This window comes from Lycorma delicatula, chromosome 10 (genome assembly GCF_047948215.1).
Source record: "Lycorma delicatula isolate Av1 chromosome 10, ASM4794821v1, whole genome shotgun sequence".
Taxonomy (NCBI): Eukaryota; Metazoa; Arthropoda; class Insecta; order Hemiptera; family Fulgoridae; genus Lycorma; species Lycorma delicatula.
Genome location: NC_134464.1, coordinates 26,960,513 through 26,977,833, shown reverse-complemented (window position 1 = coordinate 26,977,833; position 17,321 = coordinate 26,960,513). Strand labels below are relative to the sequence as shown.

At 27.4% G+C, this 17,321-nt stretch overlaps 1 protein-coding gene across 2 annotated transcripts in view; it reads right to left on the bottom strand.

The window, feature by feature from the left end:
• Positions 1–244: 244 nt before the first annotated feature.
• The window catches only part of LOC142331078 (beta-1,3-glucan-binding protein-like), a 42,209-nt gene continuing 25,132 nt past the window's right edge, over positions 245–17,321 (bottom strand). The window contains exons 7-13 of one of the 2 annotated variants that reach the window (XM_075376739.1): positions 16,453–16,616; positions 15,514–15,638; positions 14,587–14,747; positions 9,646–9,891; positions 7,142–7,296; positions 6,159–6,266; positions 245–3,378 (exon numbers count right to left, since the gene is read on the bottom strand). In XM_075376739.1, the coding sequence (XP_075232854.1) occupies positions 3,274–3,378; positions 6,159–6,266; positions 7,142–7,296; positions 9,646–9,891; positions 14,587–14,747; positions 15,514–15,638; positions 16,453–16,616 (1,064 nt within the window). In that variant the 3' untranslated portion in view covers positions 245–3,273. Of the gene's footprint in view, positions 3,379–6,158; positions 6,267–7,141; positions 7,297–8,515; positions 8,809–9,645; positions 9,892–14,586; positions 14,748–15,513; positions 15,639–16,452; positions 16,617–17,321 lie in introns of those variants that run through there. The other variant, XM_075376740.1, reaches the window with a different exon arrangement.

The window sequence follows — 17,321 nt, the reverse complement described above, 5'->3', positions numbered from 1 at the left end:
GTTAATTTTTAATTAAAAAAGAAATTGTGTAATTTAAAACACAAAAGTTAATTAATGAGAGAGATACGATAAATTAGCATTTATGAACAGTGTAGTTGGTTTTGGAATTGTTTAAGTTCAAAAGAAAAGTTCAGACAAAATTAATTTGTATTCAGTTTTTAAAATCTCAAGGATACTTCTCTGCACCATCCAGATTATATTATCGAGGAAAAAAAGATTTTTCAATAAATGAAAAGTTATATACTTTATAAAACATACATTTATTCAATAAATATTAAGTAACCTTTAAGTTATAAAAATGCAGATTTATGAAAGCAGTTGTAAACAGAGATCTTCATTAAAACAAAATAAAGAAAACTTATAAATTAACATTAAAATAAAACAAAATCTCTGTGTTCTTCATTTCTTACATAGCTTTAAACGTACAAATGTATAAAAACAAGAGTTTTTTTAGTGCATGGTTTGATATATTATTGCAAGCAGTGTTTTTGCAAGTCAGAAAATATGGCTGCTGATTTATTCATAATGGTATACCTGCCGCAATGAATCTTGAAGTTTAGACTACGAGTTAGTACAATGCCTATTATGCATACTGAAAACATTCAGTTTTCACGTGCAGAAGTAAATTGTTATTTTGTAAATACAACTTATTATTTTATGTTACTGGGTGGTATTATGGAATATTTAAAAATATTTTCTAATTCTGCTGTTCTTACTTGATAAATCAAGTGTTTTGCCATTAAAATAAATATTATGGTATATTTTTAAATGTTATAAGAATGTAGGCCTATTAAACAAGTACATCAGAAGAAAAATGGTAAATTAACTAACATTATAATTGTCTGTCATATATAAATAAGGTTTATAATCTATCGTGAATTTATTAATTCCAAAAATAAACGCAGACAAACCAATTGTAACTCAGGAAATGAATAACCTTTTTTAGAATCATATCAAGAAACAGCTATACTGTTTGCTATTAGCTCATAGTTTACAAATACAGCCAGGCCAGTGTAAAAATAATTACCCGTAAGCCTGTATTATTGAATGCTTGAATCCAATTAACTGTCATGTATTTGTTGATCCTGTAAGCACATTTGTGTAAATTCTGTTCTTTTTATTCGAGTTTTGATTGAGAAAAGTAATCACATTTTATAATCAGTTGTGTATTTTTATTGTTTTATAATTATGAGTGAACTTAAATCTACTGTAAAAAAATAAAAATATTTAAACAGCAGCCGCAAGAAATAATAAACAGTGTGTATGAAAGAAAACACCTGATAACATTAAAAATGTGAAGACAGAACAGCAGCTGCATGCAGGGTGTTGCAATCAAAGTTCAATAAGTGAAAAAAGAGAAAAAGCGGTTGCTAGGAAAATTAGCCAAATATCTGGCAGAGACTTCTTTCTCTACTCAAATAAAATACAAACCCTCTTTGATAAGTGTGTGGTGAGATGGACTATAAACAGATTTCATGAAATTCATAAATAACTGCCAATTGTGAAAAGATAATGTTAGCGCTTAAAGCTGCCATTGGTTATTACGGAAACGAGACAAGTTTGAGAAAAATAATAAAAGAATTGGGTTTTAGGTGGAGAAAAACTGAAATTAACAGAAAAGTTTCACTAAGATACATGACATAATGTTTAAGCATATTCAGTATCTGACTTCTATAAAAAAATTTAAAAGTGAAAACAGGCCGTTAGTGTACCTTGACAAGTCATATATATTAACTTTCCACATTAATAAATTGTAGTGTAGTGATTCAGGTGAAAGGCTGAAATTTCCTTACTATTGCACATACCGGAGAAGAAATGGGTTTTATACCAAACTCCTTACTAACATGGAAAGCAGGTTTAAAAAGTTGTGGCGATTACAGAGGTCAAATGAAAGTGGAAGAAAACTTAAAATGAACAGAAGAGATGTTCAAACCTTTCCGATAATTCTGTTGTAATTTCTGACAGTGCACCCTATTGGAAAGCTGTTTTAGAAAAATTACCAATCTCCTATTTAAGAAAAATCAATAACATTATGATAAAATGGTTGCAGAAGCATTTTGTTCCTCATTCTTCCTCTGCTAACATTATCTTTTTTACGGCTGAAACCACCATTGTAGACTCGGTAAAAGCACACAGGGAAAAGTCTTACAAAAACAAGGGCATAACATTCCCTGACTACATCCATACCATCCAGATTTAAATTGTTTAGAGATTGTTTGGTCAGAAGTTAAAGGATATGTAGCAAGTCATAATCTAACTTTTAATATCAAAGATATTCAAAGACTGTGTGAAAATAAAGTGCCCAACATGAATGAAGAAAATTGAAAGGTGTATTGTGATAAAGTAAAGGAAATAGAAGCTGAATATATGCGATAAAAACACATTATTGACAATACTAAGGAATCATTTATTATTTCTTTACAAGAAGATAAAGAAAGTGACAGTGATGATTTTGATGACAGTAACCTTAAAAATGATAATGCAAAGTAGATAGCGTTAACCATGTTTAATTTTGTCCTAACATTTAAAAGTAATTAGTTTCTGCTGTAATTTCCTATTCCATTATTAAGTGTATTTAATCATTTTGCACTAACTTTTGAAAATAAAATTGTATACAAGCACTCAGCGAATGTAATACATTTTGATTTGCAAATTATACCATTTTATATCTTCTCTTCTGTAATTCTTGTCACATTTACAATTTTGAAAAATGCATAATAACATTTTTTTTCAGAGAAAATGGATAGATATTAAACAATTTTTCAGTGAGCCAGTTAAATTTGACAAAACTGTAATAATTTTCAAAATATTCTCATACATTATACATTAAGATGATTAAAATTTCAAAAAATTGTGTTCTGCAATCCAATATTAACACCACAATACATCTTATGAAGGTTAATTTGCTGTTATGTAATGAAGTAAATAAATGTTGTACTAAAAGGATAACAGTATGATTTGAATTGCGGCCATCGCTGCCATGGCACCAAGCATCAAGATTGGTTGTGCCGCCTGTACTTGTTTAATTTGTAAGAAAATTACTTTTGTTTAAATATGTAATTCAGACCTTAAATTTTAGATGTGATCATTTTTCTGTGTTTGATAGGTGAAAGGAGCAGCAGCAATAGTAATCTCCTCAATGTGTAATAAATAGCATGAATGGCTATCCAGATGTTTTTTTTAACAATATGTTCTGTTTTTGCAAAATCTTTATTAATTCTACTCTTAACAACTTGTAATAGTATCTATTAAACGACTGTTAAAATTGTTAGTCTACGGTAATGCGGTTACTTTTACGTGATCAATTTGTAGTGCTGATTCTTCTTCATTCCAAGTCTGATACCAGTTTTCTCTGTCCTGCCAGAAATTAAGTAGGTACTGGATCATAAAAAGAAAAATCAATGATAAATACTAGTAAATAAACAGTTAAATATTTATATAAAATCACTTATATAAAATTATTTTTAAATTACAGTTCTTAAGCTTGAAAAAAGCCTTTAATAGACTTGTTCTTAAAACATTTTTTTTTTTTAAATTTGGATTCAAAAAAATAGTTAATTTAAGGGTAAAACATGCAATTAATTTATTAAAATTATATTAAATTGAAGTAAATGCCCATAATTTTCATTAGAGCAAGCCTTTATTTTTTCTCTTCTTTCAGCAACTCTATTTGAATTATGTTCTTCCTAGCAGTGCTACCACTTGAAACTGTTTTCATTTCCTGAGAAGTATGAGGGCATTATTTTTAAGCAATAAGTCCCTTTATATGGCCCCAGAAAAAAATATCTGCTGAAGAAAGAATAGAAGACAGCAAACCACAAGCCTTTAGAGATTATTTTGTGCGGCAAGTAGCCACATCTTGCTGAAACCGTGAAGTCTTATAATCTATTTATTAAAATAAAATAATCTATTGAATTCTCATGATAAATGTATGCTGTAAGTGTTAAAAAAATATGGTGATTAATGATTGATAAGTGGCATGCCATAGATCAATTATTTGACAGTGTTTTTTTTCAATGACTTTAGGATAGTTAAACTTTTATTAGTCATACATATAATCATCATGGTATGGTTTTGAAATGTTACCTGATTGATTGGCGTAGCAGTGTTTGTTTCTAAGTAAAAACACTTTTCAACAGTTCCCTTAACTGAAGACCAGTTGAAATGCTTCTTGGCATGAAATAAAAGAAATTGTTAACAATATACCCCTTTATTTTTTGTTTATAAATATTTGTCCTGTATCTGGAAAAATTACCCACAAAATATTTATCTCTTATTATTACAAACTTGGACATACTTAACATATTCACTAAAACATTTAAAATTATACCGAAAAAATAACAAAGTTGAATAGGGTTGTAAACCTATCCTAAATTATATTGTTAGTTTTAATTTAATATAAATGTGATTTACTGCATGAAATATGCAATATCAAAATTTACAAAATTGAATATTATGTTCAAAATAACCTGAAACTATACTTAAAAAAAAAAAATATTGCAATCTTTTAATATTAGGAAATCATTTTGAAAAGTTACATTTAACAATAATGTTTTAAAATGCAGCTGTAAACTACACAAAAAGCACACAATCAAGAAATCCATTCAAAAAGCATCTTTACAAAGAATGCAAAAGGAGAAATAACTGACAACACAGTTGTAGGACTTTCCTGTCACACAACTTTTTTCTAATTCACAGCTTCCACATACAACTTATAATTTTATTTAAATATAATATTTTTTGTACAGCTGTAAGTCAGTGCTACACTAGCGGTCCTTGTGATGACAAGAAGTACTATTGACACAGTACACCCAGCCACTAGTCTAAAGAATGTTTTGAAATGGAGGTGCAATTTTGAAAAACATAATTTTTATAAATATTATTTTTTAACTGTTAACAAATATGCCAAGAAAAATAAGATCTTAATAGATGAAATTTTGAGATACTGAGGGTGACCTTGCTCTACAGCCTCACCCCTTTGACTTTTTAAGTTGAAAATTTAATGGCATTAGTGCCCCATATACAGAAGTAGTCTGACCAAGTTTGATCAAAATTGGTACTGTAGTTCTGGAGAAATAAGGTGTGAAACACCAAACACACAGGTACATACAAACATCCAGAAAATTTTCATCCAGTTTTTTATTCCTTAGATGTAAAAATGTCAAGATCTGGTGGAAACCGCATATGCCTAAATTGGATTTTTATTATTAATTTTAATTTTGACTTTTAATTTAATTTCTTTATTAATGACTTCATATTTTGTAAATATGCAGTTTTTAATTTTAATTTACAATTTAAAATTTTGAATAAAAAAAAAATAGATTTTATTTCCGTTTTGATTTAATGGGAAAGGATCTTCTAACAATTTTAATTTTCAATTTAATTTTAATGAGTAAATTGCAACAAAAGATTTGAAAAATTATACAGCAACTGATGATGCGAGGTACTCGCAAAAGTGTTCTTGCTTTGATTATGGAATAAGGTAGATGTCCTACCTATTTTATTTTATTAATTCTGTACTTGGGTTGATTGGATTAATATAAAACCATACAAATACTTTTAAGATGAGAGTACGAATAAAATATTAATATTATAATGCAATGCAGCAAATCCAGTTTATTAGCAAAGTCAGTTGAACAATGAATGTCGTCACAAATAATAACTGCTGATGATTTGAGGGTTAAAATAATAAACAACCTGACAAAATATCAAAGAACAACTGGGCTAAATTCTGATTCTGTCAACCACTGTTGATATTTTGTTTAATGATGCTGAATTGTGATTTTAAAAAACTAAGCACTCAGTATTCTTTATATTTTTATTTTTTTTTAGGGGATGGATGTGTTATTGAAATGAATCTGAAGAAAAATATTTTGTAATTAAAAGTCATCAAAAATATAGGCGATTACTATAAGTTTTAGATAATTTTACCATTCCTCTGTCTTATGTGGCATTGTATTAACATCTGAACATTTCATTCAGAAGGTCCCAGGTTTGAGCATCGATCATGGTTGATACTATTTTTTTTTAATACTAAACAAATTTTCCATTTCACATACCCAGATACATATTTTGAGGCAATGTTTAGAATTAATCATTTACCAAAATAAGTTAAGGGTCTATGCTATTTTTACTGGTTTGTGGTTTATTTATCTTACCTTAGCAGTACCATAATTTATCCATGGCTTTTTATGGTTATTTTGTGTGGTTGAATTATCTGGAAATTCCCTTACTCCTCCAACTGCGACACCAAATGTTATATGAAACTGTAAAAGAGATTACTTATATAGTACTATTTTTTTATCTTAAATAAAAGTATTCTTAGATCCTGTACTGAATCTGTCTTTCTAGATATCAATGATTCACCACGTTCTATTTGAGAAAAATAATCACATTATCATTGTATACAAACATGTACCTTTGGAGACTTATGTCATTAGTTGATTGAAGATTGAGACATGTGTTATACAAATTTAGGCTTCACTGGAATGCTGCAAGCATATTTCCATCAGAATTCATAAGCTTGTATATAATAAGCAATGATATAATTACTATATCTATCATTTAAAAATTATTACTTTTTTTGTAGTTTCTCTGTAAAGGTTGTGAAAAGATTTCATTCACCTAAGTAAATAAGAAATGTTTTTATTCCTCATGATATAATAATAAAACTGGTAATACGTAATTTGGTAAAAAGTAAGGTTTACAAATAAATTAAAAAAAAAAATAACTGTTCACGTTAAAGTGAGAACCTCCTTTTTTTGAAAAGTAAACTGTTTATTAGTATAAAGCATGCTGGATTTGATTTGTGTAATTCCTTTTGGTACAGTGTTGTATGTTCTTGTGCAAACACAATATAAATGTTTGCACAAAAACATATATTTATTTTATTTGACAGTAGCACCAGTCCCTATGGATAGTCACAAAGATGATTGAAAATGTTTTAAAGTAATTTAAAAAAAAAAAAAATTAATATAAAATTTCATTATTCATAATTGCAAAAGTATATCATAATAAAGTATAGTTGCATTTTATATTAATAAAATTAATCTCATTGCCAACAACTTCACAAACAAAAACACAGAAAAAATAAATATAACAGACAGAAGGAAAAGAATATGGTTTTGTTATTATAACTTACATCCTTATCAAATGGAGCAAGATAAGATGCATTTGGCCATGTTGAATCGATTTCCTGTTTACTAAATTGAAGGTACTCGTATATTGGTTGCTGAAGGTTAATATTTGTATTTATTTCTTTAATTATGTTCCCATCAACAATAAATGAAATGCTTTCTGGAAAAAAGTTCAATATCAATAAAATAAAGTTTTCTATCCCAATAGTAATTTTTTTACACTTTTTAAAAGTTTTCTTTTACAATATCATCATGATTTACAATATTATTATGATTTCTATAACTTTTAGAATTATCAACTACATTTCACTAAATCATAAACAGAAAATGAAAAAACTTTTAAAAATTAATAGCTAGATGCCAACCTCCATGGCTGATTGGTAGTATTTCGACCTTCTAACCAGAGGTCCCAGGTTAAAATCCCGGTCAGGCATACCATTTTTCATATGCTACAAAATTTTAATTTCATATTTCCACTGCACAAGCTTTGAAATTATGTGGTGGCTTTCAGTTGTTTAATGATCATAGCTGAATAATGATTTTGATACTGTTATACTGTTAAAGACACTGTTGAGTAATAATAAATAACAAAAAACCTCATCCAACAGTCATTTTGGACTCAAAATTATCAGAAATTTGTTTGATAGTTTTTAAATAAACATTTTATATTGCCTAAATTTTGTTCAAGATAAAAGATATTTCTATGAAAGTTCCTCTGGGTAAGGACACTAAGTTAAGGATAGGCATCCTGATGGCTTTACAATATCTGGAACATATTACATAATAGTATTCTAAAACATGAAGGATATTTTTAATAAAACAAATTGTAAATAGCCATAATTACATTTAGTAAACAGGTTCCTGTATATCATCAAGAACACCTACTGTTGGAATTTATTAATAGCTAATGGGCGTAGCAGTTAGTCTAAAAGACTTAAAAAATTTGATAAACATTTCTAACATAATTGAGAGTTAACAGTACCTCTATTTTTCTTGATATAAATTTTTATTTTATTGTATTCTATATAAAGAGCATACTAGCCAATCCAAGTGGGAAGTTATTTAAATTGTCTTTTTGTTATTAAATTGTCTTTTTGTTATTAAATTGTTATTTAAATAACTTTTTATTATGATATAGTATAAACTATAATTTCTGTTTGTGCATGCACGTATGTAATTTGGCATCTGGTTAATAACCTGGGATTTACAGGATCAAAAATCTTAAAAATTTGGTATGGTTAACTTGTAAATAAATTAGAAGCATGTTGATAATATTACAGAATTTTGGAGTCATTGTCTCACATGAGAGGGGGGCGGTCAAGGGTTATTTTCTGAGGAAGTTAACAGAGTTGCAAAGTTTTCAGTCTATAGTCAGATTCAGTTTTATTATGCATACACAACTTAAAATACTACAATTTTTTGAGAGTGCTTGTTTTTCATTTATAAATAATATATATACTTTTTTTATTATCAGTAGTTATTTCCTTTTATTTTTATGGTTATTTACTTTCCCTAATTCTCTTCTACCTACTGATGATGCCATCAAAATATTTGACTGGTTTATATTCCTGGTTTTAATTTACAGAATATTTATATAAATGTTTTCATTTTTCTATATAAATAAATTTTCAGTAACAATTAAGTATACTATTTGTAGATTTTGCTGATGTACCTAAAAAAAAATGTTTTGTGAGATAAATAAAACTTTAAACTACTTTAATTTAGTGAAACCAAACTTAATTTTATTTTTTCTATTAGCTAGATCAATATATTAAATCTCTCCTTTTCATAATCCTGTTTTATTCAAAATTATTTTTTTCTTTTGAAAAACTCATACATATTTGGAAAACTGTACTTTTAGATTAAAACATATATAATGAAAACATGAGAAGTCTGTTGATATTTGAATCGAATACACCAATGTATAGGTCTGTTAGGATACATATTTTGTAAAGTTTTAACTGGTTAAGTTTTCTATTCAACTTTTACAACTTACACATTTCAAATACTAATTTATATAGATCATAAAACATGTTTTATTTATAATTTTTATCTAAGACCAAGAGAAAATTTGAAGGAAGAAACAGATAAAAGTTTTCAAAGACAATGTTTAATCAATTGCATGTGTTGGAACCGTATTTCCACAAAAGGTGTTTTGAATTTTCTCCCAAAGAAATAATGGATTAAATTATGGCACAGTTAAATTACGTTACTTGAAGTCCTAAATGATATGTGGAGGGCTAAACTGGATAATACAGAAACAGGTTATACCTTGGGATTAACTCACAATGTTAATTATCCCAAGGTATAACAGTTTACACAAGCTCTTTTTTCCTCTATATAGGTTAATTTGATTTTATAGGAATTTTAAGAATACTCATTCTGTGTAATATTTATACAACAGTCTTGACTCTTGTTCAGTTAACACTTTTATCTTTTTACTATTGTTAAGCCGTTAATTAAATATCGCTTCAATTAAATATTAAATGAAGATGAATTATAGATGTACCTGGTTTCCAGATTAAGGTGAAATTATGAAAATCATTTTGCCAATAATTTGGTACAGATTGTGTACTGAAGTCATTTTTTATGTTATAATCAACACCCATTACAATCCCAGCTTTTAACTTCTTTGAACTGATATCTTCTCCACTATCAGTTGTCAGCTGTTTATTTCCATTATTTTTTATTATCACCATTCTACCAGAATTAAAAATTGGTCCGTATTCTTTATTTTTTGGTTCTAGATAAATTTCTGTTGGAAGAAATTGAAAGTTTAAATAATGAAATTATCAATAAATAAACAAACTTATTTGATTACATTTCATCAAATTTCTTATTTTCTATTACATCATAATTGTATACTAATAGTATAAAATTTCTAGGCTTTTGATTTACAAATATGTTTGTGTGTTAAAAACTTACTTGGTTTTCTATAAGAAAAAAGGTGCACCTACTTTTACTGGAAAAGTTGAGAAATGTTGCTTAAGTTCCTCAGCATTAGTACAGCATGTAAAACTTAAATTTTCTTCATAAGTTATTACACCCTCACAAAACAATTATCCTTGAATTTATCTGATTTTTTTCAATAGAAAGTGTTGGAGAAAGATGTGAGATGGAATAACATGTGGACTGTGAAGATATTAATATATTAATAGGTGCTACTTCATTCCTGCTGGGTTTGCAAATTTTAAATTATAAATGAAATAAGATACTGTTAGAATACAAATATAATGTATTAATATTTAATATTTACACAAGAAAACAATTACATCATGATGAAACTAGCAACCACGAATAGAAAGAAGTTATATAAAAAACAGATGTTTCTATTTATTTATTATTTAATTGCTAGACAACTTATTTATTCTGCTGATTTAATAGTGGCTTAACTCCAAGAATAAAAATATTTTGGAATATTTTTTAAACCAATAAAAAGTTATAAACACAGATACACATTCAATTACAGGTTACATTAAATGTTCTAAAATATAGTTAAAAATACTTCAAATGATATTTTGGACTGTAGGATTAAACAATTATTTAAAACAAAATACCTTCTACTCTTACAATAAAATTAAAAATTACTAATGCATTATGAAATTAAGGAAAATGTTTTTTTTCAAGCCTGCAGGTAAAAACTGGATATGAGAGCTAGTAATATCATTTATAGAACAGGGATAAGGGTGTATATTATCCCTAAATATCTAATAATGGTTTAAAACTTCCTTATTTTGATAAAACCTCATTTAGAGAAAAATAATGAAATCAATTTCACATTGATAAGCTAAAAAATTGATGTGAATAACATTTTTAAATTTAAGGGTGTTTTTAATGAAATTAATTCAAGCAAGCAATGAAAATGACGTGAGCTGTTTTAAGCTCTCAGTTGTACTGAATGACCTCAGTAAATAGAAAATTAAAGCAGCTACCATGGGTCTGTGAACAACAGATAAACAGTGTAATTGGTCCTAGATTTTATCACTGGTCAAATTGTAACAAAAAAACTGCTTTACGACCTTTAGCAATCATGAAATCTAATATTTGTTATAAAATCATAAAAAAAAATTTTGAAACATAATTGTTGAGTAACAAATTATTAATTTATAAATATCATTATTATTAATTAATAATGAATTAGGTTTTCTTTCAACCTAATTATAATCACTCGTTTTTCTGCAGCTTTCAAAGTTGTCTCATTTTAAAGGCTGATATTTATGGAAAATTAATCAAAAGAAAATTACAAGTATACTGCTTAATATTATTAGTATGAAAAAGTTAATTTGGCAAAGTGGAGATTATTTATTACCATAAACTTAGTGCCTTGTAATAATTAGATCTCACAGAATTATTTGTCAACTTTTTTAAATTTTATTTAGTATTTTTTATGGTACTTTTTCATTATAAAGGCACAGACTCATATTATTTTTGTGTTTGAAAGTATATGGACTATTTTATATTATCATTTTGGATTGAAAAAGCAAAGGTGTATACAAAATATCTTTAAGTTACTCTATAGGTCAAGGTCAGTAATTGCATAATAGTTATAAACTAGCAGGCATTAACTGATATGCGTGCCTGATTTGAAAAGTTACAATCGTAAGCTTTTAAAAGTTAATTAAAATATTATAAATATCAAGTTTAATTACTGCCACCTAGTTTACCCTTGACTAGGCTAATTTAAACTTAACTTTTCTAGAGAGTTCCTTTGTGATTTTGTAAACAAAAATTGGTCATTATGAATGTTTACTCACGTGCCACTTCTTTTAGTTTGTCTACTCTTTCCTAATTCTGCATTATTTAATTTTAAACTGTCTAAAACTTTTAACAATAATTGTGCACAAAAGTATCAAATTACCTTCCATACTAAGTCTAATCAAAACAGAAACATTTGAGAGACCTCCCTACACTTCTTCCCAAAGAACATTCATTATATATCAGGTTGGCTGCTAGAGATGCACATACGATCCTCAGGCTGTTATTTCGTACTGGCCATAAGTATCCATACTGGTTCCTCAAACATTACTGAAATGTACTCACCATCACTTTTTTAGACGTGCTGAGAATGCATTGTAATTATTATAAGCCTATCAGCAATAATCTGTTCTAAATCTGTATCCAAGTGCCATCTCTATGCAGCAGTTGTAGTTACATCTACACCAACGTAAAAATTGTCCTTTTCATTGTTATTTCTACTTGTGTTAGTGCGGCTAAAGTGATTTTTCTGTTCGTTTCTTTTTAAATATATGATTCAAACAGTTAGTTTTCGTGAATACAGTCTACATACAATTTTTTTGTTATAATTATTTATATGAGCAATGTTAAGTATCCTAAAATTTCAGATTATTGGAATATTACTGTTCTGTATAGAAATGCTCTTGTACCATCTGAAATGGGCAGAAATCGCTTTCAATTACTTTTACAAATTATACATTTTGCAGACAATGCATGTACACATGACAGATTGTACAAATAAAAGACTTAGTGAATAAGATGCAACAAAGATTTGATAAGGGATACACACTCGGGGGGCTGATTGGGGTTGATGAATCCATGATCCTATTTCAAAAAAAAAATTTTTTGAAGACAATATTTACCAATCAAAACTCACAAATAAGGAGTAAAAATATTCAAACTATGCAACCTGATAGGATACACAAGCAAATGTTAATTTATGAAGAAAATACAAATGAAGGTCTGGCAAAAAAAGTTGTTCTTGAACTTGCCAAAAAATATTTGAATGAAGATACGGTGATAGTACAAACAATTTTTACAGCTCTGTGCCTCTAACAAAGTCAGTGTTATAAAAAACACACATTTGGGTACGTTACGCAAAAATATTTAACACTTACCCAAGATGTAATGAAGGAAAAAAATTAAAACAGAAGTAATTGGAAAATAAAAATCAAATGGTATAGTTGTATGCAAATGGAAAGATAAGTGTGAGGTTTACTTTCTTAATACACAGCATACTTAAGTGAAAGTTGAAACGGAAAGAGTAAATGAGAAAGGTGAAAATGTGAGTATACCTGCTGCAATAATACAATATAATTAAGGTAAACAAGGCATTGATATTTCAGACCAAATGGCAAACTACTTGTCACCAGTGCATCAAACCATAAGATGTACCATAAAGTGGCATTTGAACTTTTACTTAATACATGAGTTGTTAATGCATGGTTAATTTTATCATAAAAAGTTACAGAATTCAGAGAACAACTAATGTCGAAAATTGATAACAAATGGTAATAAGACAGTCTCTCCAGGAGTATATAACTCAGAAAATAACTCAGCACTTGGACACATATTGCAACCAATAAATAACAGAGATATTCATAATAAACACATAAAAAGAAGATGTGTATTATGTTATTCAGAATTGTTAACTGCTCATGATCGTCAGCATGCCCAAAAAATTCAACCTCATGACAACAATGCGAAGTTAATTTGAAAAATTTATGTGCTTATTTTGTTTCTCTAAGCATATTCAAAAGCTAATTAAAAAGTAAAGACAACTATGGAAATTAGGTCAAAGTCAAAGAATTCTGAAATAGCAATGTAAGCGAGGATCACCTGCAATACATGGGGCCTATGAAGAAAATGTTTTTCCTGTAGGCTGTGAGGATCACAGATGATCCTCTCCTCTTTTTTAATCCTTGATAAATGATATAAATTTTTTACTGATATATTCTCAATATATGACAGTTAATTGATAATATTTTTTGTTTTTCTCTTGCAGCCCCTGAGGAGAGCATTTCCTTAAACAATGTGGCAGCCAACCTGATATGGCATGTAGATTTCTTTCAGTGAACGTAAGCTTTTTAAGTACCATTAATTTTACTTACTAAAAAGTATAATATTAAAAACAGTGATTATTATTATTACACTTGCAGAGTTGTAAAAATACATGAATTATATACTTTTATAATATTATTAATTTCCGTAGAAAAAATTCTAGTGTGATATCTCTGTTATGAATTAACACTTCAATTTATCTTTTATTAGCAGCATTAATCTAAACATAATATATGCATAGCTTACATGTTTTTAATGCTGGTTTTTGTTAAATTCTTTGATGTGCACAATAGGTTTTTGTTGCACTTTTTGATGGGTTGTGATTCCCTTTCCACTTAGCTATGCTTCTCCATATCTCCATATAATTGCTTTGGCAATGCAATGGGAATCTGTAAGCTTTCTCTCTTAAACTACAAACAATTGTTATGGAGATGATACGTTTTGAACTATATTTTACTTTAATTACTAAATTAATATTTCGTTTGAAACTTTAGTGTGAATCTGTTTCACCCTTGTTTTTACACTAAAAGTTTTCTTTCACCTGTACTGCTGGTATTTAATAAATTAGCATTATTTTAATTTTAATTTATTACTTTGCTTCTACATATACATTAAAAAAATGTAATAATTTCCTAAAACAGAATTGAATACAAACGTGGTATGATCCAGTCTCCTTGAGGAAGTTTTGCTCGAATTTCTATAATACCATACTTGAAAGACATTTTTGAAGTAATCTGTGCTGAGAACACTGGAGGAAGTATATTATAAGATTCTGCAGTCCTTTTACATTCTGCTGATCCATAATAACCAGTGCAACTGAACATAAATAAAGAAAATATTTTATTATTTATTTACTTGCAATGTTTTATCTTTTTTAGGTGGAAATTGTAAATGATTGCATAAAATTACATTGCAATAGCAGACAATCAATGCTTGTAAAGTACATTATATAGGCTGTAATATTCTCACTAAATGAGAATTATTTAAATAATTAATTGATTGTTAATTGTTTAAATTGTTAATTTAACTATTAATTGTATGAACAGTAGACCTCACTCACTTGGTAGCAAACAATTTATTCAACATGAGTAGAAAAAGTATTTATTTGTCAATTTTTTTACCAAGTTGCAAAAGGTACACTATAAAAAAGAATGAAACTTATTCTTTTTCCAACTTTTTATACACTGTAAATCAAATGAATACAGTTTAAAAAAACAATCTTATCATTATACTTTACTTGTTCCCATGAATTTGACACCTGATCAAAAGCAACAATACTTTGTTGAATTTTGACAAAATATTATTTTCCTAGAGTTGTATTATTTAAGCATCCAATTATATATAATACACTTTATAAGAGCATTTCCCACACAAGCTTTTTCAATTTAAAATAATTCAATTATCTCAAACTTTCTGGTAAGTGAATCAATGATAACAGTGTATACAGAAACAAATTATGTTGTAAACAGTTCCTTAGTGTTTCTATTTAATAATTTATTTTTCATTAATTTTTCACTAATTTGATTAGATAATCTTTTGAATAAAATACTTAGATGAAATAATATAAATAAAAGAGACTAACTTTTTTAAATTTAGGGATCCAGAAGTAACTGCACTGTCATTCATCAATGTTGGTCTTATATACAACTTTCCATCAGAAAAATAGAAGTTCTCTTTTTTATTAGTATACACAACAAATTCTTCATCCTATAAAAAAAGCAATTTTGTAGTGTTAAACCAAACGACAAACGATGAGTAAAGCTTTTTTATCAAAACACAGAGGATGTATAAAACAAATGAACATTTTATTTTGGTCAGTGCAAAATAATACATACATAAGATCATTTCAGGAATATGTAAACATGGTATTCTATTCATAAAAAAAGGGAACTGTCTAGTATATGACTGAATGGATCAAGTTAAATCATGTAAAACTTTTGATTGGGAGTAGTATCACAAAATTATAAGATAAAAAAATATGAATGGTTATATTAAATATTAATGGTATATTAACATTTTAAAATATATTAGAATATGAAATAATAATAAATACAAAATAAATAACAATTGAAAAAGTTTTAATGAAAATAATTTGAGCACATATTTACATGGACCTTCAATGGAGATGCAGAAAATTCATTTTTTTACTAACATTATTTAAAAGCTCATCACTGATAGAATAATATTATTTCAAATAAAGAAATGCCATTAATTATATTTGAAATAATTTAGTGGGAAGGTCTTGTAGATGATTTCTTTTAGAAAAATATTAGCATACTGCTGACACTTAATAAAGACGTTGAGCAATGTCATGCTTTTAATCTCATTAAAAAAAAAAGAAGCAATTATCTCTGATTAAATTTTTATGATTTAATAAAGTGAGTTAAATCATATAATAAATAATAATGTAATTTCATAAACATAAGTTATACATCTATTTAATTGTTACCTATCAATTAAAAACAACTGAAACAATGAAACTCTAATTTTGATTAGGAATAAAAAGTGATTGTAAATGTACCTCTTGGCTTGATATTTTTATTGTATTCCTCCATTTCTGATTATCAAATTCATTGAAATTATCTTCAAATAGTGTTTTTCCAATACATGTTGTCTTGCTGTTTACATATATGTGACCATCCGGGCATGTTAAATAATTAGCCGTTGGACTTTTTGATTTCACTTCTGTAAAACAGATAACACTCTTAATTTATTACATGTCATATTTATTTGTAAAATAGGCATTAAATAATTTAAAAAAAATTCTTGATTACTTGCTTTCTGTTAAAAGTAAGTAATAAATTCTATTAACCTATTAACACCTAGGAGTGCCAAATGGCACTCGCAATTCTATATTCTCTACAAGTCTTAGTCTCTGAGGTGCTGTTAATAAGATACAATTTTAATGCTTTGTAAGATTATTAACAGAAGGTACAATTGTTACTATTTTGAATACGCCAGTTAATGTGACTATATGGTTCATTTTGGTGACTTTGTGTTGTACTTCAGTTATAATGGAAAATCCATCAAGGTAAGTAATGAAATTTCTTTGTCACTTCTTATAATTTTTTCTGCCAAATGTCTTATTACCTTAGTTAGTGATCCTAAAAATCATATGAGAGTTTAGTTTTACAATCCGGTTACTTATTTTATTAACTGTAACTAAACATAGTGGGTGCCAAGAAGCACTGCTAATTTAACCAATGTTGATTTTGTTAGTTAATTTAGTGTTTTTAAAAATTATTTTTAGACATTTATTTCAAATGATCTTTTATGTCTTTCAATTATCATAGATAAGAATGATAATTAGATATGGCTAACATAGCTATTATGTCTAATAACACAAAAAAAAGACTACAGCAATACACCTTATAAATTGAATTTTCAAAT